General features: G+C 36.6%; 2 protein-coding genes across 3 annotated transcripts; both read left to right on the top strand.

Moving 5' to 3' along the window:
- The first annotated feature begins 637 nt into the window (after positions 1-637).
- On the top strand, positions 638-10238 carry LOC132304342 (DEAD-box ATP-dependent RNA helicase 20-like). Of its 2 annotated transcripts, XM_059801982.1 has the most exons (10): positions 638-846; positions 964-1757; positions 1873-2052; positions 2133-2294; positions 2406-2560; positions 7887-7979; positions 8105-8190; positions 8274-8500; positions 9524-9757; positions 9848-10238. In XM_059801982.1, exons 1-10 carry the CDS (start codon positions 653-655, stop codon positions 9952-9954), a joined length of 2232 nt encoding a protein of 743 aa, XP_059657965.1. In that variant the 5' UTR covers positions 638-652; the 3' UTR covers positions 9955-10238. The 2 variants fall into 2 exon arrangements, 1 of the variants encoding a protein (XP_059657965.1); XR_009481583.1 differs by lacking the exon at positions 9848-10238 and having other exon boundaries at positions 8274-9180; positions 9524-9661.
- A 1507-nt stretch (positions 10239-11745) lies between these two features.
- LOC132304341 (large ribosomal subunit protein uL15x-like) lies at positions 11746-12421 on the top strand. Its single transcript, XM_059801981.1, has one exon. It carries the CDS (start codon positions 11813-11815, stop codon positions 12251-12253), a length of 441 nt encoding a protein of 146 aa, XP_059657964.1. The 5' UTR covers positions 11746-11812; the 3' UTR covers positions 12254-12421.
- The last annotated feature ends 7899 nt before the right edge of the window (positions 12422-20320 follow it).

The raw sequence follows: 20320 nt of genomic DNA, 5'->3' as shown, positions 1-20320 counted from the left end.
GAGCTCGAAAAGATGAGTTTGGGCGCGACTTGTTATTATTTTGAAAAACTTGTGTTCGACTCGTTTAATAACAAAAATTTAAGCTCGTGTTTAATATCGCTTTTACTCGTTCATTAATTTATGTGACCCATACATAAGTCTATATTAATAGATAGTTCATGAACTTTCACATGCTTATATGAACATGTTTACGAGCCTATACAAATATATATTCTTGAAGATATACGAGCTTCTAGGAGTGTATCGTTTGAAAAGTTTAAGATGTCTTAGAGGTATGCCTCCAAGACATAATCTGCTAGTTTTTTATTTTATTCAACGGTGTGTCCTAGACTATATGTACTATATAGTCCATATTTATATTAAAAAAATTCCATTTAGGGAAAAAAAGAAAAGAAAAAGGTATACGAGTTTAAACAAGCTTATGTTTACAAACCTAAACCAATCGAGCCAATACTATTTGGGATAAACTCATTTACTAAATGAGTTTAAAAATCGAATACAAAATCGACGCATTTGCTCAACTAACAAAACCAATTCAAGCCTTAAACTAGTTAAGCTATGCTCTTCATGGATAGCTTGGTTTAGTTGCATCTTTATTCCTTCAACCAAACGTGTCTTAGATATTTTCACTCGCCGCGCAGAAAACATTTAAATGCCTCTATTACCCTTCTGCCGAGGAATCTTTGTTCCCAAAACACAGAAAAGCGAAGAGAAGAGAGAGGAGAAGAGGAGAAGAACGAGAGAAGCGATTTTCTCTCACACACAGAGACTCTTCTCCACGACAGACATGTTGAACCGTTACGACCACAGATATGCCGATCCTCACTCCTACCGAGAGCGTCGAAGGTATGCCAAACTCATTCTAAAACCCTATCTGATTCAGATCTATATATATTGTCTTATTGCATCTATGTATATATGTGTATATTAGCGTGTGTTGTTCATTATTTTTGTGTATTGCAGTGACCTAATGGGTCCACCACCGTCTATGGTGGTTCCGCCCGTGATGGGCGGTGGAATAGGTAACGCTGCCCCGAACTATGGCCGAGGCGGGCCGCTTCACTTTGGAGGCCCACCGGTGCCTGGTAGAGGGTCCGGAAGCGTTCCCGGTGCGGATAGTTTTAATGGGTACCCGCCTTTCCAACCAGGCGTCGATATTGGTCGAAGCGTTGGTGTTGGAGGAAGAGGATTTAGTGCTGGTAGAGGAAGTGGTGGTGGTGTTGTAGATCTTGGTGGTAGAACGGCCAATAGCGGTGTTGGGGATCGGAGAGGTGGCGGTGGTGGTGGTGGTGCTGGTGGAAGGGATCGTGAAGCCGGGCGAGGTGGCGGTGGTACTGGAAGGGGTGGTTATGGCGGAGGTAGAGTTGGTGGTGTGGGCAGGAGTTCTGGTGGAGGTCGAAGTGGTGGCAGGAATTTTGATGGAGGCATGGCAGGTGGTAGGTTTTCTGATGCTGGCCGAGGCGGTGGTAGGGGTTTTGGTGGTGGGCGTGCTGGCGGAAGGGGTTTCGATGGAGGCCGTGGTGGAAGAGGAGGCAGACACGGTGGAGGGTCAAGAGGGGACTTGGATAATATTGCTCTACCAAAGCAAGATTTTGGGAACTTAGTTCCCTTTGAGAAGAACTTTTACATTGAAACTCCTTCAGTTAGGGCGATGACTGAGCACGAGGCAATGATGTACCGTGCAAAGCGTGAGATCACTGTTGAAGGGCATGATATCCCGAAGCCAATTCGGCAGTTTCAAGAGACTAACTTTCCTGGTATTACTTTGAATGGCCTAATTAGTCTTGAATGGCCTAATTAGTCGACAAATTTAGTTATAGTTTTTTTTTTTGCTTAGATTAATTGGCTTATTGGTATCGTTTGCTTTAATAGATTACTGCCTTGAGGTTATCTATAAATTGGGTTTTGTCGAGCCAACACCAATTCAGGCTCAAGGATGGCCAATGGCTTTAAAGGGCAGAGATTTAATTGGAATTGCTGAGACTGGCTCTGGTAAGACTTTGGCGTATCTGCTGCCCGCTTTGGTTCATGTCAGTGCACAGCCTCCATTGGGTTAGTTTTGGTTTCAATTTCCTTAGCTTGCTTGCCACCTTTTCCTGTTCAGTCATGTAATATAATTTTCCATTTATCAGCACAAGGTGAAGGTCCCATTGTACTAATATTAGCACCCACTAGAGAACTGGCTGTTCAGATTCAAGAAGAAGCTTTGAAATTCGGATTGCGTGCAAAAATTAGAACTACTTGCGTTTATGGTGGTGTTCCAAAAGGACCACAGATACGTGATCTTAGGAAAGGTACTTATAGTCCTCCTTTGGGGAATTCTTCGGCTGTTTGCTAACCTATGCAGATTACAGACTGGGATTAGTAGAGGGAACTACTTGCGTTTAACTGTTGTTTTATTTCAGGTGTTGAAATTATCATTGCTACACCTGGACGACTGATAGATATGTTGGAAGCTCAACACACTAACTTGAAAAGAGTTACTTACCTTGTGTTGGACGAAGCTGATCGAATGTTGGACATGGGATTTGAGCCTCAAATCCGGAAAATTATTGCCCAGGTACAATCCTTTCCCTTATGCTTGATTTTTTATTTTTATTTTGGAGATTGCAGGCGTTCTAAGTTCTGACAACTTTAAAATCACCCAATATTTCTGATTTATATGTTGTAGCTTTCTAAGGTGTTATGCTAATGTGCTTGAAAGGAAGAACCCAAAATTTCTGACTTATATGTTGTAGCTTTCTAAGATGTTGAGTTAACGTGCTTGAAAGGAATTCTATTTACATCCTCCAGTAACTTATGCAGCTTAATTACTAGTTGTTATATACAATTTAGAGCTTTCTAGGTTTTTTTTTTTTTTTGGGGGTAGAGTAGGGTAGGGTAGGGTGGGGTGGGGAAAAGGGAAATGGGAAATGGGACATGGGGTTGTGATTTCTTGTTTTATCTGGTCAGTTTTGTACATAGAACCATTCAACTGGTCTTTAAGTTGAATTCACAGCAAATGACTGTCGCTCAATCGTAAATTCACATTTGTGCTTACATGCAACTGGATATGAGAATTTCATTCAACCCTTAATTAAGTTCTTTTTATAGCTCTTTCTTCTTAAATTGGCTTACATGCAACTGGATATGGCAATATGATCCCTGCTGAAAAAGGGTCATCCATTCCCTAGATCAGTTTACCCTTTGGGAGGCTGCGTTTTCATATTGAATGGTGTCCTAAAACCACTATACCTAAATTTCACTTATAAAGGTTGCTAGATTAGCTTACCCTTTTACAAAGTTAAACAATGCATTTTTGTTGGAAAGGGACGGTGGTGAAGAAACTCTACTTTGCAGGATCTCCAATTGTTGTTTCATAAAGAAGTTAGAAGTACCAAGGGAAGAGGTGTAGGTAATAGACAATAGATAATTTTGGGTTGAGAAAAGGAAAGGTTTTAGTGGAGGTGGAGATTCTAATGGGGGTGGTTTGGCCACTAGAGAGTCGTGACTTAAAGGGTGTTGGGAGGTGGCAGAAATTAAACAGACCAGTATGAAGTAATATGTTCTGTTTACGGCAGATGTATGGACGAACAAATTATTGGCAAGTTCAAGGTGGATCAGGTGAAGATCCAGCACTGTTAAAGGTGCGCATAGGCGTGCCTAAGCTCAAGGCGCAGTTCTAGCGCTTGTTGTCATCCCAGGCTCACTGATGTTTACTAGGCACGTGCCTCGGGTGCGCCTTGTCCTGTTTGTCAGGAACGCCTAGGCGCGCCTCACTGATTTTTAAAAAAAACTATGATTATTCTATTTCTTAAGCCAAAAATGATACTTTTGGCAACTTAATAAACAAATAAGATAGTCCAAGTGTACGAGATAAGAAACTTTTGTTCAAAAGAATAAACAAATAAGAAATCCCAAGAGTCAAAGTGTCAACCGAACAGAAAAAGAGTGAGACCGTGAGACGAACGACAAAGCCACATCAGTTCTTTCATCATCTTTTCTTTCTTCTCCTCTACTTGTCTCTCCTCTCTTCTCCTCTACTCCTCTCTTCTTATCTTTGTTTACATCTCTCTCTTTATCTAGTTCTCTTCTCTCTCTGTCTTTTTTTTTGGGGGCTCGGTTTTTTCTCCTTTCTCTCTTCTCGTGTACTTTTCTCTCTTCATTTACTTCTTTTGTCTCTCCATTTTTTTTTGGCTCTGTTTTTTCTTTTCTTTTCTTGTTAACTGTTTTTTTTTTTTTTTTTTTAGCAGATTTATTTCTTTTTGTGCTCTGTTTTGCCATTCGAAAAAACAAATCGTGCTTTGCCTTTCAAGAAAACAAATTTGTGCTCTATTTTATGATTGTTGGATGCTTGTTTAGTTGATGGATTTTCTTTTTTTATATTGATATGACTTGTGAGATATGAATTTTTTTATGGTATTTTAAATATTCAATTGTGCGCCTCACTTTACTCAAGCGCGCGCCTCGCCTTGAGCCTAGGCTCCAGAGGACCTCTAGTGCCTTGGGCCTTTAATAACACTGTGAAGATCAACTATGAGAAGTTGAGGAAGCAATAATTAACTCTTATAATCATTTTGTTGAAGAATCTTCAGTTAGAAGCCAAGCCCAATATCAGCATAATTAGATCTTTCAGTTAGATCATCGCGAGGGGGTTTGCCACCTTTTTTGGAGGAAGATTCATGTGGCAATGGTAGTTAAGATTGTATCGGAATGGTGCTTTAATCCCTGATGGAACTATTATAGCTTTTTGTTGAAGTTTCTGGGATGTTGTTAAGGCTGGCCTCAGGCAATAGAGGGAGGGGGTATTATGAGTTGCTTGATTTTGAGTGGAGCATTATGATGTTAAGTGCAATTTCATTTTGTTTATCTGTAAGAAAATGGTCCTTTTATTCAGGATTTGCAGTTGACGTTCACGATGAGTAGCAGGGATTGTAGAATGTAGAGTAGGTTTTCTTACTTGTCTTACTTTAAAATTTGTGCTTTTCCAAAGAAATGTGTTTTGGGATTGAGGGAGGTAATTGGAAGTGATCGTGTGCATGTTGGAGATTCTACAAATATCTATAGCTAAGAATGGGGTTTGCAGTCCTGTTGGGGAGTTGTCTTTTTAGCATGTAGTTCATGTTTAGAGATGTCAAGACTTAGATGTGAGAAGACTAGGAAAGTTGGTGTTGATAATGCATCAATGCAGTACAACAATACAGAGTATGGGATTCACCATTTAACAATAGAGGATTTTCTGTTAATGAAACTAAAATCCAATTACGGTTGCGTCTCTTGAATTAAATTTTATAACAAGTATATCAAATCGAAGAAGATAATATTTACATTTCAAGGAGAGACTCCCAAAACTAAAAATAAATAAATAAAAAACCCTCTTTAAAGTGGATATCAAATCAATGATTATCGCTGTATTGTTGGAAGGCATTATTATGTATTGGTATAGGTTTACTGAAGTTGATTTGACTCCCCTAGGGTCTTCTTGGAAGATGATTCTATTTTTATCGATAAGCACTGTCACAAAGCAGGAATCAATGTGACTCCCCAAATATGTCGAGTCTCGTACCTGAAACGTGAAAAGAACACTGATATTTATGTTCTCACAAGCTCCATGCTGTGATTTTGTACTATATAAATGGTTGAAATGGATTAAACTAGTAACTCCGAACTGTATTAGTGAATTGACTCAATTGAGTAACAAACTAACAATATAGTCACTGGTATGAACTCTCAGCTCGGTGCAGCACCATGTTGCAATCAATGGTAGCCTGACGCACAAGCACCTATATTCTTCACCAATTCTAATTTTTGTCTTGGATTAAGAAAAATTCTAGGGGCTGCTGCTATGTGCAATGATATAAGCTTGGGCTAACAAGCATGAGGTTGCAGCTGAAGATGAGCGCAGTTTGTGCAGAATTTTTCCAATGGTTAGGTCTACCTCCCCCATATGTTCTTTTGGAAGGAAAACAATACTTGATTGAGAAAAGTTTATTGTGCATTGGAAACCATTTATTTTACTAGAAATTTATGGCCTATTGGAAAATTATGGTGCATGAAGAGTTGAATTAGGACACTATTTTTTTTATTCTCTAAAGTAGAGATTTTCTGTCAGCTAGAATGACAATGGAACTGTGGAAAAGAGTTGAATTTGGACACTATTTTTAATAACTGATTTTATATAAGTTGTGGAACTTCTTTTTCTTTTTTGACTTTGTCATGAGAGACGCTTAATCATCTGTGCCCTTCAACTGCTGGCTTTCATTTGTTTTTTGTTATTGAACTCATAGTACTCTGGAAGAAATGATTAATAACTCTTCCCACACTCCTTGAAGTATAATACTTATTTGCAATGTTACCCGGACTCGGACACGAGTGTGTGTCTAGAAGTTGGATCCGTCCATCCTTCAAGCTATGGGATTCGGGAACACGGCTAAAAAGTGTCAAAAACTTGGACACAGACACTTGGTGGAAAAAGAAAAGTGTATCCTTCTTATGTATTAGAGGATAAGACCCGAGTCTTTTTAATAAAAGTAAAATAAATATAATAGAAAGGTAAGAGTGATAAAGGAAAGAGTGATATAAATTTATATAGTACTTATATTATTTCGTTATTGTATTTATTTACCTCTACAGTTGTGTTGCACAATCTCTACTTCTTTGGATATATAAATTATTATTTATTTACCTTTTCTGGTTTGTGTCTCATGAATCGTTGATATATATATATATATATATATATATATATATAGTAGTAGTAGTAGTAGTAGTAGTAGTAAGGACTGCACACTTGTAAACCATTATGCAGGTCTGTAGATGGTAATTTTGGTTAATTATAACTCTGATAAAAGGCCCAAATCTCGATGTCTTCATATCAAATAAATAGGTGGCTTTATCATGGCCATTGAAGAGTATTAAAAGTCAATAGTCAAGCATGTGAAATCAGGTTCGGCCGGCACAACACAGCGCTTACACATACGGTCACCTTCAACCGTTCAAAAGACGCACCAGGCTGCCATTGTTGAAGCACTGAGCTTTCTGATCTCATTAATGGAAGCCTGTTTAACAGATAAACATGGAAAATTTTTATAATCCTTAACAATCAACCCACAATTTTTTTTTTATTTCCGTCATCAGCCGTGTCTGATGCAAGGATGAAGGATCCGACTCAGATCCAGTGTATGTGTCGTGTCGTGTCGACACGGACACTTCAGCCTCCAATGGTGAGTCCAGGTAACACAGCTTATTTGCTTCAAATCCTTAATATTTTTGTGCAATTTGATAATATTAAGAAAGAGTTGGTTGACTGTTGACAAGAGGTCAATAATTTTATATTGGAATGCAACTCTGGTAGGGTCTCTGACGTCTCTTTGATTATCACTGAAAACAATAGAACTTCTGAGTTAAGGTTCCAGGAATGCAAATAATTGTCAGATAATCTGGTGTTTCCCAGTTATAATACCAGCAACTTTGCAATGGTCTATTCTTTTGGTGAGGTCTAATCCTTCTTAAGATCGTGGCACTAGAAAATGGCTCTTTAAGTGCATGATAGTCATTAGCCATTATGTGACAGCATGTTCGGGTTCTTATCACCGTTAGTTAGAATAGAGCATTTTTTTATTAATATGCAGCTGAAAACTTGAATTGAGATTATTCTGTGGTCTCAATTTTGTGTTTAATGGAATTTGTACTAATGCAACTGTACGCATCTGATTTTTACTGATCTCTTCCTGCTCATGTTAGTTCGTTATAGCTCTCAAACACGAAATCTTTGTTTGTGTTGGTAACCTAATTTACTTTTGTTTGTCATGTTGAACTTTGTTAAAAACTTTGCTAAATTTGACTTTAAAAAAAAAAAAAAAAAAAAAAAAAAAAGATATTAAATTTGAAAGGGCCTTTGTTGCATACAGATCCGACCAGATAGACAGACGTTGTATTGGAGTGCCACATGGCCAAGGGAGGTGGAAACTCTAGCAAGGCAGTTTCTACGCAATCCTTACAAGGTTCTGCTTCAGCTTCTTCCTTATCCATACGATACTTGTGTGTTTGAATGTGCATTAGTGCACATTGAAATTTCAAATTTGTTGATGCTTATTCAGTGCCCTATAAAATATTTTGCTTTCTTTAGGTAATCATTGGGTCCGTAGATTTGAAAGCGAATCAATCTATAAACCAAGTTGTTGAAGTTGTGACAGAGTTGGAGAAGTACAACAGGTGTGACTTGTGACTGGTAACAGGGAAATGTTTACACTTTTTGCTTTTAATGTTGGATGTCTTAAATGTGTTTCTCCCTGCAGGCTGATCAGACTGCTCAAAGAAATGATGGATGGAAGCCGAATTCTAGTATTTATGGAGACAAAAAAAGGATGCGACCAAGTGACAAGACAACTGAGAATGGATGGGTGGCCAGCTTTATCCATCCATGGTGATAAAAACCAGTCCGAAAGGGATTGGGTCCTCGCTGAGTTCAAAAGTGGCAGAAGTCCTATAATGACTGCCACTGATGTGGCTGCACGTGGTCTTGGTAGGATCACTGTGTGTTAGGACTTTAGGCATTTTTAAGTCTCTTACATGTAGATCTTGAAATTCTGAGATGGTCGAGTCAGCCAGCTGCTGTCCACTTCCCTGAGAATATAATTTGTGGTTTGGGTGCGAAGGCCGCCATCGTGTTTAGAAGCTGTTAACTGAATTTTGTTTCACCCACGAGTAGGACCGATTATGCTTCACCTAAGGAATTACAAATTGGATTGATAGGCAATTTTTCGTTTCTTGCATTCACTTAGAATGTCCCGTAAGATACCTCTGTTTGGTGCTGCCTAATTCTAATAGCTTATGTTACATGGACACGGAGCATTGTTTCAGTGATGTACCTGGGGCACTAGTTTTTAGATTTCGCAGGATGTGACATTATACTATGCAAGGCAGTATTATAGTTCGTGGAAGTCCTTTCTTTCTATTCTTTTGTTACTCATGGGGAAATAGAGATATAGAAAGCTAGCTTTAATAGGATCATAATCTCCGCTAAAGTTGCTAGAATGGTATGGCTCCCTACTGTGTGTCTAAGTAACATGGTTGAAGTTATCGTTGCCCATCCACGGTTATGGAGCTGGTTGTCGTGACAGCCTGGTTGACTCATGCAAAGCTTTTCCACTGATTGGTATTTGTGGTGGTGGTGGAGCTGCTCCTTATCCCTGCAAAATTAAGGTGGGCACATTTATGTGATGAATGTGTTATCTTATATTTGATCTTCGGGATGCAGGGATAAGGTTGCATTTGCGTTTTGCAATTTTGCATATTTATTGTTTAATTTAAAGTAATGCCATACGAATAGATTGTTTGTACATATTTTCTTTTTAAAGGTAGGATGTGTGGCATTATTCGTTCTGCCTATTTTAATACAAGGGCCGTTCAAAGGGGTAAAAAAAAAGCAATTTGCCATTAATGTACCTTACAGTTTAAAAAATGCCACTACATTTTGGATGAAAATTTCATAGGATTATTATAACATTTTCCTTCCTTGATTTAACTTGTACATTATTGATTGTAGATGTGAAGGACATAAAATGTGTTATCAACTATGATTTTCCATCAAGTCTTGAAGATTATGTCCATAGGATTGGCCGAACTGGACGTGCAGGGGCTAAGGGAATGGCCTTTACCTTTTTCACCCATGCAAATGTTAAGTACGCTAGAGAGCTCATTAAGATCCTGCAAGAAGCAGGGCAAATTGTTCCTCCTCCATTGGCTGGCTTGGCTCGTTCAGGTGGCTCTGGTCTAGGAGGTAATTGATGCTAGTTTTATCAAATTAAAAATACATACATATATATATATATAATGGGCTGCTCACTCACAGTCTCTCTTTTTCTGTCAGCTTCTGGTGGCAACTTCCGCTCTAGAGGACGAGGCGGCTTTGGCAACAGATCTTTGATTTCAGGATCCAACACTATTCCTCTTGGTGGTGGAAAGAGGCCTTGGTAGTTTCAATTTTGTTTATTGCTGCTTTAGACATTAGTTTTAGAGAAAACAAACTTAGACTAGTTTGTAAAACAGTCCATGCCATAATTGGAACTTGTTTCCAATAATCAATTTTTGCCAAGATGTTGCTCATCTTGCAAGTGCAGTAACAAGAACTTGTTAATGTATTCAAGGCATTCATGTTTTTGCAAAAGGTTTCTCATAGCATGTCTTTCTTTGGGTCTATTGTAAAGTACATTGTTGTTGTATTGGGTAAATAAGCGTGATGGATCTTCTATTTCTATGTATACTCTCTCCTATTGTGATTTCTCAGATACAAATCAACCCCTTTCAAGTAGCAGGGGTGGGGAGGGAGAGGGAGTGACGGGGTGGGGAGGGAGAGGGAGTGACTGATGTATGTATACATATGTGTGTGTAGGTGTGTTCTCCTTGGTCTAAATGATCAGAAACGTATTCTGCAATATCAAAGGAAAATATATGACCCCGTCGCCTTCTAGATAAGATGGCTTCCGTGAGGAGTAGTTTGTATTGGGGAAATTGAGACCTGGGCTGACTCTATACCTGTGCGAAGGTCTATTTCCCTCCCTTCCCGAATGGATCAGATTCTGATGGAATTGTTGGCTGGAAAAAGTTATGATAGGTGTAGGTGACGGTTACATTGAACCAATGGCTAATGGTACGAGTTTGTGCAGTGCCCTTAATGGTGTGAGTTCGTAGTGCAAGTACTCATGTGATGGGTTACTCTTTTGGAAATGCATCTCTAGGGTTTTTGAACTTTTATGTGATAAAAACCATATACTGCCTGTGCAGTTGACAAGTCAAGACAATTGTTCATAATCAGTGACATATTGTCCCAACATGTTTTGTCCTTTGAGGGTTGTTTTCTCCTTGCTCTCTTACTATTCCCTTTTCCTGATAATATTATAATTCAGTTCAATTTTTTTTGGGAAAAACGTTTGAACTTTTGAAATGGGGTTGTACAGCTCTTAGATATGATGTTCAATCTCAGATGACTGGTGTTTCTATGATGTTCTGTTTTTTATGCAAAATTGTTTTAAGGTTGGTCGTATGACTTGCTCCAATATGTGTTGATTACAATATGTAACCACGGTGGATTAAGCGTCATATTTGCTGATAATTAATTGTCTTCTACAAACTTCGGAAAAGTGAAGATAGAGGCTAGAAAAGTATCTCTGAATCAAATAAAAATTTTTAACTACACCTTTCTTGCTTTATTCACTAATTATGTTTTTTTTTTTTTTTTTAAGCAAACAACTTAAAATTTATAAATACGTCACTACTTCCATAGAATGGTGTTAAAATTTTCAATAAAAATTACTTGTCACTAAAATTCACTAAATTATTTATTTATTTATATGCAAGACCGATATATATACCCAAGTTCATTACACTATTTTTATTATACATATATTTTTTTTTAATTGACAAGAAATATATTTACATCCGCATACCTCACAGGACTTTAAAATTTTAAAATTTTTGAGAAGTAAAGAATATCACTAAGCTACAACGCTGAAAATGTATTAAAACCCAACTTCAATCTAGTTTCAATATATATATATATATATATATTTTATGATTAAGTTTCAATTTTTTTTTTCTTTTTCATCGTGAATTAATTTTCAATTTTTTTTTTCCCAAATTAGTTTTCAAACCTAGACATGTAATGTAAGATTGCTCAAAGCAAGGACCGTTTTGGTATTCACCCAAATCCCGATGGGTAAGATGGTCAAAGCAATAAACAGTCCTTATCTATAAATTCCCCAAAACCCTAGCTCATATCTCTCTCTCCATCGCCGCTCCTCCGCAGAAACCCTAGAGAGAGAAAGTAAACAGAGAAATGACTACCCGCTTCAAGAAGAACAGGAAGAAGCGCGGCCATGTGAGCGCCGGTCACGGCCGCATCGGGAAGCACCGCAAGCATCCCGGAGGCCGCGGAAACGCCGGAGGCATGCACCACCACCGCATCCTCTTCGACAAGTACCATCCCGGCTACTTCGGCAAGGTCGGCATGAGGTACTTCCACAGGCTCCGCAACAAGTTCTACCGCCCCATCGTCAACATCGACAAGCTCTGGTCTCTCGTACCCGAAGACGTCAAGGACAAGGCCAGCACCGACAAAGCACCCATGATCGATGTGACCCAGTTCGGATACTTCAAGGTCTTGGGTAAGGGAGTGTTGTCCTCTTCGCAGCCCATCGTCGTCAAGGCCAAGCTCATCTCCAAGATCGCCGAGAAGAAGATAAAGGAGGCCGGTGGCGCCGTCGTGCTTACCGCTTAGGTTTGATCGTCTCTACCCTAGTTTCGTTTATATCTATTTGGGTTTTCAAGTTTTATATGTATTGGTGGTTTACATTGAATGAAGGATTATTGGAGTATGTTCTTTTTGGATCACTTCTTGAGATGTTTACATTTCAGATTTATATAATTTTGACTGCATTTGCTCACAGTTTGATCTGTTTCTTGAATGTTTGATGGGTATTGGCTTCACTACATTATTATTAAATATTGTGGCAAATTATATATAGTTTGGTTATTTCGCCATTCAATTGCATTTCAATTTTACTGACTTGTTTTACTTGATGTTATTGATTGAAAGGTTTGAGATTGGAAATGGTATAAAATAGATTAGCTTTTATGTTGTGATTCTTTTCAGTGAGTTTGTTTGAACAATAGAACATGTTATTGGCACTACAATATTAGTTGCTTGGTTTGTGTTGAACTGCAAGTTCTAGTGTAGAATATGGTTTGCCTTATATTATTTGAAAGGTCTATGAAGCTTTGCATTGCTAAATTCCAACTTTCATAAATGTGGTACATCACTATTATAGTGGAATTTGGGAAATATTTGAGAAAGTTCTCTGTTTTTATTTGTGCATGTTAGGAACTATAATTGAGGCTTTATGCTGTTAGAAAGTATTAAGCAGTTAGGCTCCATTAAATTTTGTGTTATTGGATTTTGTAGGCGACCTCTTTCGTGTCTACATATTAGAACAATGAAAGTGAACTCAAATTGTTTTAACTTATTTATCAATTTTATCTCACTTTGGATGACTTTGTGCAACTGCTTAGTCATGATTATCATCTAACACTGTCACTCGGGATCCTTTTGATGCATGGGCAACAGTTTGTTACCTTATGGATCTATAAGTATCAGATATGACATTGTCATCCATTAAAAACGTCAATTAGGGAACGTGTAGATGGCAATTTCTTAAAGAACCCTATAATAACCAATAAGAAAATCTCTTTCAAACATAGTTATCTGCCATTGAAGGAGTGTACCGGCAGCAGAATGCAATATTTGAGTCAGCTAGCTTGCTTGAGTTTACCCAACTAATTCTTGGCTTGCCTTGTGAACTTTTATTCATAGTTTGTTCTTTCTTGGGTTTCACAATACAGGAGCGCGCTCACTCAGACACACAAGTGTTGATCAGGTGCTCCTTGTTATGCAGGTGGCTATTTGTGCAACCGACATGGTGTCTGTTGGATTTTGTTTAATGGGTATAATCTAAACCCAGTTTCCCCTTGCATTTGGTTTTAAAAAGCCATAAAACCACTTGAAATTACATAAAAGAGGAAACAAATATCCAAAACGGTGGTCCAGAAGCACCACATCATTGGTGGCCCTGTCCAATGATAAAAAGCCATGCATGTAGAGTGGACATGTTTCCCTTAATTGTCTTTTTTATCTCTCAAATATTCATCACATTCCCAGTCTCTCTCTCTTTCTTCCTTGAAATGAAACTATGAATTGTATTATTCTGTTGTCTCGGATGGAGAGAATCAATCAATATAAGAAATATTATGCTTCAAGCATAGTGAAGTTGGTTTGTCTCCAAATGTAGTTAGACTGTGTCACCAGAAAGCAAGACAAATTGAGGTTAAGAGTATCCCAAATCAAAGTGGAAATTTTCTTCCTTAGACGACACTGTGGAGTGAATTTCATGTGGAACAATGACCATATTGCAATCTGAAGCGATATCATTCTTGCAGTGTGGTTCCTGAATTGATTTCATTCTATAGTTTAGTCCTCAAAATCAACGCTTGGATTTACATGAAAGACCCAAATCTTTCTCATAAACAAGTACTTGGTGTGGTTATAAAGAAGAAGTTGCAAGAGAGGGAGGATATGTAATCTTGGATTTGCATGGTAGACAGAACTGGGAGTGAGAGAGGTTTTAGATAGAGAAGTTGGAATCTGATGATCAGTGTTTGAGAGAGAAAAAGATAAATGAAGCAAACATGGTTTACGTCATTAGAAAACAGTTACGTAGTTGCTGATGTGTAAATATTTTTGAGAAAAGCTTACTCATGAAATGCATGGTTTTTTCTTCATTGGCCAAGACCACCAATGATGTGGTGGTCTTGCGGGATTTAGCAATTCTTTCTTTTTCCTGATTACCTTTTTTTTTTTTTTTTTAAGAGAGGAGTGACAGGTTTCTCTGTTTTTAGATGGTTAATAAGGACCCACATTTTTCAAATAGAGGTTTTTTTTTTTTTTTTTTTTTTTTTTTTTTCTTCTTAATTTTGAAAATCAAAAGTGGGGGAGAAAACAGGGTTTTAGATTACAACCTTTAGATGATATTTGAGATACCTTGCTGCACTCCAGGTAGCCGCAGATAAACAGTATAATATTTAATGAAAACCTTTGCTCAGGTGGAGGCTCCAAACATAGGCTATATAAAACAGTGCCTTGCATTGCTCGTTATGATTTGGGCAAAAATTTCAGATTGTATGTTTGTGTGATGATTTGAGCATAACCAATTGTATATTTCTTCAGTTGTGAGTTGACTACCTTTTGCTTGTTTAATGTGTTATCTTACAAGGACTCTTCAAAAGTATTTGTTTTATGTGTTATGTTACGTGGACTCTTCAAAAGTACATGAAGTAGTCATGTTGGACACATGACATTTGGATAATGGTATGGGATATTTTTCTAGTTGGACATGTTGCATATTTATTAGTTCAATTATATTAAGATTAATGCTCAAAAGCAAGTGAAATGCCTATTTTTAACATTATGTAACATAAAAATATCATTTTATTATTACTTATAAAAAAAAAAATTAATCCGTGTTCTTTTGTTCGAGGATTTGATTCATCCGAGCTTGGACGCATCCACATGACACCGAAAACTAAGTTTATTTGCATATATATTGAGAAGATCTTGTCCCTAGAAACATGAGTCTCGGCTAACTGTTGCTGTGCATGAGATTTTATTAGTCCTTGGTATTCATTAGCTTAATTGTTTGTATTTTCCTCGTCTTTAGCGTAGATGTTCCTCTTGGTAGTTTTCATGTAATGACTTCGCCTGGAATTGAATTATAGGCTTTAGTTTTCTTTCTCAATTTTTTTTTTTTTTTTTGTTTTCAAAATTGTTATAATTTTTTTTATGCCAGTTGATGATTCATGGATTCTATTCAGCGTTTCGTCCAAATGGAATGTGAAAAATGTAGCTATAAGGAAATTTAATAATGCAAATCTACTGTTACTGGAGATATAATCCCGATCATGTAATATCATGGCAGTTGGTGGAGGATTTTATTATAGCAAAATTATATGTATGAGGTGGTTGTACAGATACGGTGGTGGTTCCTCTGCTCTGCTAACCGGAGGATACGTATTTGCCCTGTGACTTCTTGGAGATGGCAAGAGGATGAGGATGAAGAACTGTATTGATTCATCGAAATCATGAAATCATATAGAAATGATTCATAGAAATAATGAGTCACCGTTGATATCGACCCATCAAATCAACACATCTAAGATAACCGGATGTTCGGTAGTTCCCCAATTCAATCCTTTTCCTCCTTATTACTGGAGATCTCGTGGACATCTTTTCTGCATTGCCCCCAGGCATCTAGTGAAGAAGTACCACTCAGTTCCAGCCCTTAGGATTTATTTCCTAAATTACTTATCACTCTTTGATGCTAAAATAAAATGGTCTAGTGAAGATCTATTATATATTTTCATGAAATATATATATATATATATATATATATATATATTCTTCTGATTCATTTATTCGTCACACTATATTATAATGATGAGTATTGCCTAAGAGTCTCTCACGGCACACATTCAAACGCCTGTAGCATAATATCATACTACAAACATCATAATTTGGAGGCGTCGTGAATAACAAAGAAAGAGACGTGTGATTCAACTAGAACAGGCCTATTATAGTCGTTGGATGAAGAGTTATGTGATTGTCAATCTCAGGGGCAAGTTAAATGAGAAATCCATGGTAGCTTTTTTTTCCAATTTACACTATATCACATTAAGATTTCCAATATAATATCCTTGAAATGTGTGTATATATATTTGTAGTGGAGAAATTTGTACTTGGTCCGAAACTACATGATTTCACTAATCACAAACGGCCATTTGATTGTGTGATTGTATATGATTGATCTGACGTGGCCATATAATAACACTACTATTTTGATCGCACAATACCAATTACTTTGGAGATCGGGTGGTTTTGGCTTTATTTTCTTGATAAAGCTTTGTCAAGGAAATTCTAAATGGTGTGACGGATTACTTATGGAGGACACTTAAGTGTGAGAGTGAGAGGGAAGACGGAAGCCGTCACGCCACTTAGAACTTTCTTGGCAAAGCTTTATCGAGAGAATAAAGCCAAGTTCTCATCACCACGACCGATAAGACAATCAATCGGGCAGCGAGATCAATCCAAACACTGTGCCTTTCATTGTAATGGCGTCCAGTAATTTTTTGTGCTATAGTGGCTTGATAAACTTTTTCAACACAATTATACTTATTTTCAATACAGGTACATCTGTTTATTTTAGTTAGATTTAATGAGTTAAAGAACAGATATGAATCATATGATACTGCTAAAAATCACAACAGCGCCGAAATTACAGAAAAGGATCTAAGCTCAATTTACATTTTCGAATTTAAAGGGTTGGATAAGCACAACAAAGTACTTATATATCACAAAAATTTGGAGAGATTCCAAGTTTTTTTTTTTTTGGGTTAAAAGGGGAGAGATTCGAAGTTGTTAAACGGTAGAACTTTCTTTTTGGATTTATCATAAAGGTTGGCTTGGTTGATAGCCATAAAATAAAATTGACTATGACATTTTAAAGCACTTGATGAAAAAGGCCAAACAATGTACATTGTAGGTACGTTGAAGTTGTTTTTCTTGATCTGTCTTCTTGTCCTTGCATGTGGGACCTTTTGGGAAAGGCTAGTTGTTGTCCTTTAACACAAGCCCTATAGCTGTCATCTGGCCCTATGGCCCACCAGACACCAAAGCTTGTCGGCAAGTCTTTTGTTTCATTAACTTATCCATTAGGGGTTTGAATATTTGGCTTGGATTTTAAAATGTTTGCTTACAGGGAATAGTAATTTGTATGAAAACGGGAATACATTGTCAGTATAAAAAAATTATTAATGTCTTTTCAAGATTGAATATTTAAGTTTGATATTTTAAATTTAAAAGATGTATATGAAAAGATGTAAAATATATTATTTAAAAAAAAAAATAGACTATTATTTTAGAACAGACAAAAAAAAAAAAAAAAAAAAAGCATAACACTTATTTTTTTTGGGATGAAGGGAATAAAATAATTAACTTAAAGATTTAATTTTGTTTGACATGTTAATCAATTTATAAACCGTTTAACTAAACTAGTCAAGTTTGATATTTTAAATTCAAAAGACATTTATGGAAAGATGTGAAATATATTGTTTGAAAAAAAAAAATGGACTATTATTTTGGGACAGACAAAAAAAAAAAAAAGCATGACACTTATTTTGGGACGAAGGGAGTAAAATAATTAACTTAAGATTTAGTTTAATCTGCTGTTTGACATGTCAATTAATTTATAAACCGTTTAACTAAACTAGTCAATAAACGTGTCATGTTCATGTTTAAAATGATACATTTAGTTAAACGTGTTGAATAATGTGTCGTGTTAGTTTTGTTTCATGTCAAGTCTTAACATATTTATTAAATAAGTTACGCGTGTCGTGTCGTGTTATCGTATAATAATCGTGTCGTATTCGTGTCAGGATTTCTTGACGTGAATAATAATCGAGTCGTGTTCATGTCAACCCATATAAAAGAATACAGACACAACACGAACACGATCCGCCAACACGAATTGTCACCCCCTATATTACATGGTTTTGGAAGTATTGTTCTCAGACCAATCATCAATGGACACATAAGCAATTTGTAGAATATGTATAAACTTGTGCGTTCGATGGTGGTTGAGAATTTATTGTATGGTGCTGAGACCATTGGTTCTGATCAATGACATGTGAGCAAAAAGTGCAATAAAATCAAAACCTGACGCTTTTACTTGCGTGTGAATTGGTGATTAATTCGTGACCAATGGTCCCGGAACTATCTAATAATTTCTCAATGATGATTAGTCGGGACTCTTAGTCCGGGATCAATATAAAAATTTCTCATTGGCTTATTGTTCTTGGAGTTACGAGAAATTATTGTATGGTCCCAGGGTTACTGGTTCAAGGCCAATCACGTGCTGATACAAAAGTAAATACAACTTAATCTCACTTTTTTTATTTTATATGTCAACATGTGATTGGGCGGCACTATTGGGGAATATGTAGTAATTTCTCTTGATTTACACTCACATACGTAAACAAGGTGAAAAGTGCTTCTAGCTTTGTGAATCAAATCCTAGTCATATTATCCATTAATGGGTTGTCTAAGATGGATCAATAGTGTTCCTATTTTTGGGAATTCAAGGATGCCTCCGAGTCCTTCACTTTAAGTTTGCCACATAGATTGCTTGGACCTAAATTCGGGTCGTTGGTGTCTTCTTCCCTGTCACGCTAGTTTCCGCCTTCTTCAGGTATTGTCAAATGTAACGTGGATGCTTCCTTTTCTGTTTCGGGCCATATAGGGGGTGGTGGAGCGGTCTTTCGCGTTTTCTCGGGACACATTTTGCAGGCGGTGGTTTTTCGTCCTTTCATTGCTTCCAGTGCGACATTGGCTGAGGCTATATGTCTCCGTAAAGCAGTTTTATGGGCTTTGTTTTTTTCTTTTGCTCATGTGTTGGTTTGAATGTGATTCTCTTATTGTGGTCAAGGTTGTGTCTGGTGTTGATCCTGGGCCTATGGAGATTCATGCGATTTCTTTTGAAGTTCAAGTGGCGCTTCAGAGCTTCTTCTCATCTTCTCTTCGTCATGTTCATAGGCATGGCAATGAGGTTGCCCATGCTCTTGCAGCGCTGTCTCAAAGTCATTTACCAAAGGATGTGGCACTTGTTCAGATTCCGTTTGTTATTTGTCGTTTAGCAGCTCAGGATTGTATGTCTTTGATGTGTTTTTTTTTGCTGCTTTTAGTGTTTGCCAGGTTAAAAAAGAAAAGAAAAGATGGATCAATAGTAAGCATAAATACATAATTAATTATATGATTGTAGCAATTTATTTACATGTAGATACAGAAAAAGAGCACAAGTTATCATTATGATTTCATATGTTAAATCTCCCAAATAAATTTTTTTTTGGGAAGGCAAGGAACCCAATATTAAATGTTAGATTAAGATGCCAAACTCGGAAGGCTCAAAGTCGTGCTCCCAAAATTACGGTTCCCAAATAATGTTTGTAGCTTGTCCAGGTTCCAACAATGCCTCGTAAAAATATTAAATGCTAATTTGATCAGATGGCCTAATAAAAATATGAAATGCAAATTTTATCAAATCAATGAAGCTTGATTTATTATACTCTAGTGGTAACGTTCATCATAACTGTTATTATGGACACTAAATTTATATCCTCAAAAATCTCACATTTGTTGTAATGGAAATCAAGTAAATTCCAAAAATATTCACAGTCCCATCTCTTGATGGATATATATATATATATATATATATATATATCTCTCTCTCTCTCTCTCTCCATATATATATATATATATATATATAGTAGTGATTTCTTGCTCCACGTGGAGCAAGAAAATAGACATTTTATTTTTAAGTTTTTATTATTTTTTAGTCGATGTTTTGTATATCAATAATGTAATTTTTAATTTTTTTTTTACACTTAAACAAACAAGCAATGTCAACTTTAGTATCAAGTCATGGATGCAATTCTCTAACACTTACAAATTTTTTTTTTTTTTTTAATTTTTTTTTTTAAAGAAAACAAAATTCCAATTAGTTGTAAGACATGATTTCGAGAGATGAAGCAATATCTATTTTTATTTTGTTTGTACTTATCTTTTATTGTTATAATTAATGGTATTGATAAATATTAAATTTAGAAATTAAAAATAGTGATAGTTGTTTTGTATTAAAAGGAAATGTTTAGAATCTGAAGATTAAATTTAATCTAATGATCACTA

The sequence above is a fragment of the Cornus florida genome, unplaced genomic scaffold, assembly GCF_030987335.1.
Source record: "Cornus florida cultivar Cherokee Brave unplaced genomic scaffold, ASM3098733v1 CherokeeBrave_3.0.0_Hap2_Chr04, whole genome shotgun sequence".
Taxonomy (NCBI): Eukaryota; Viridiplantae; Streptophyta; class Magnoliopsida; order Cornales; family Cornaceae; genus Cornus; species Cornus florida.
This window is presented reverse-complemented; position numbering and strand designations above follow the sequence as displayed.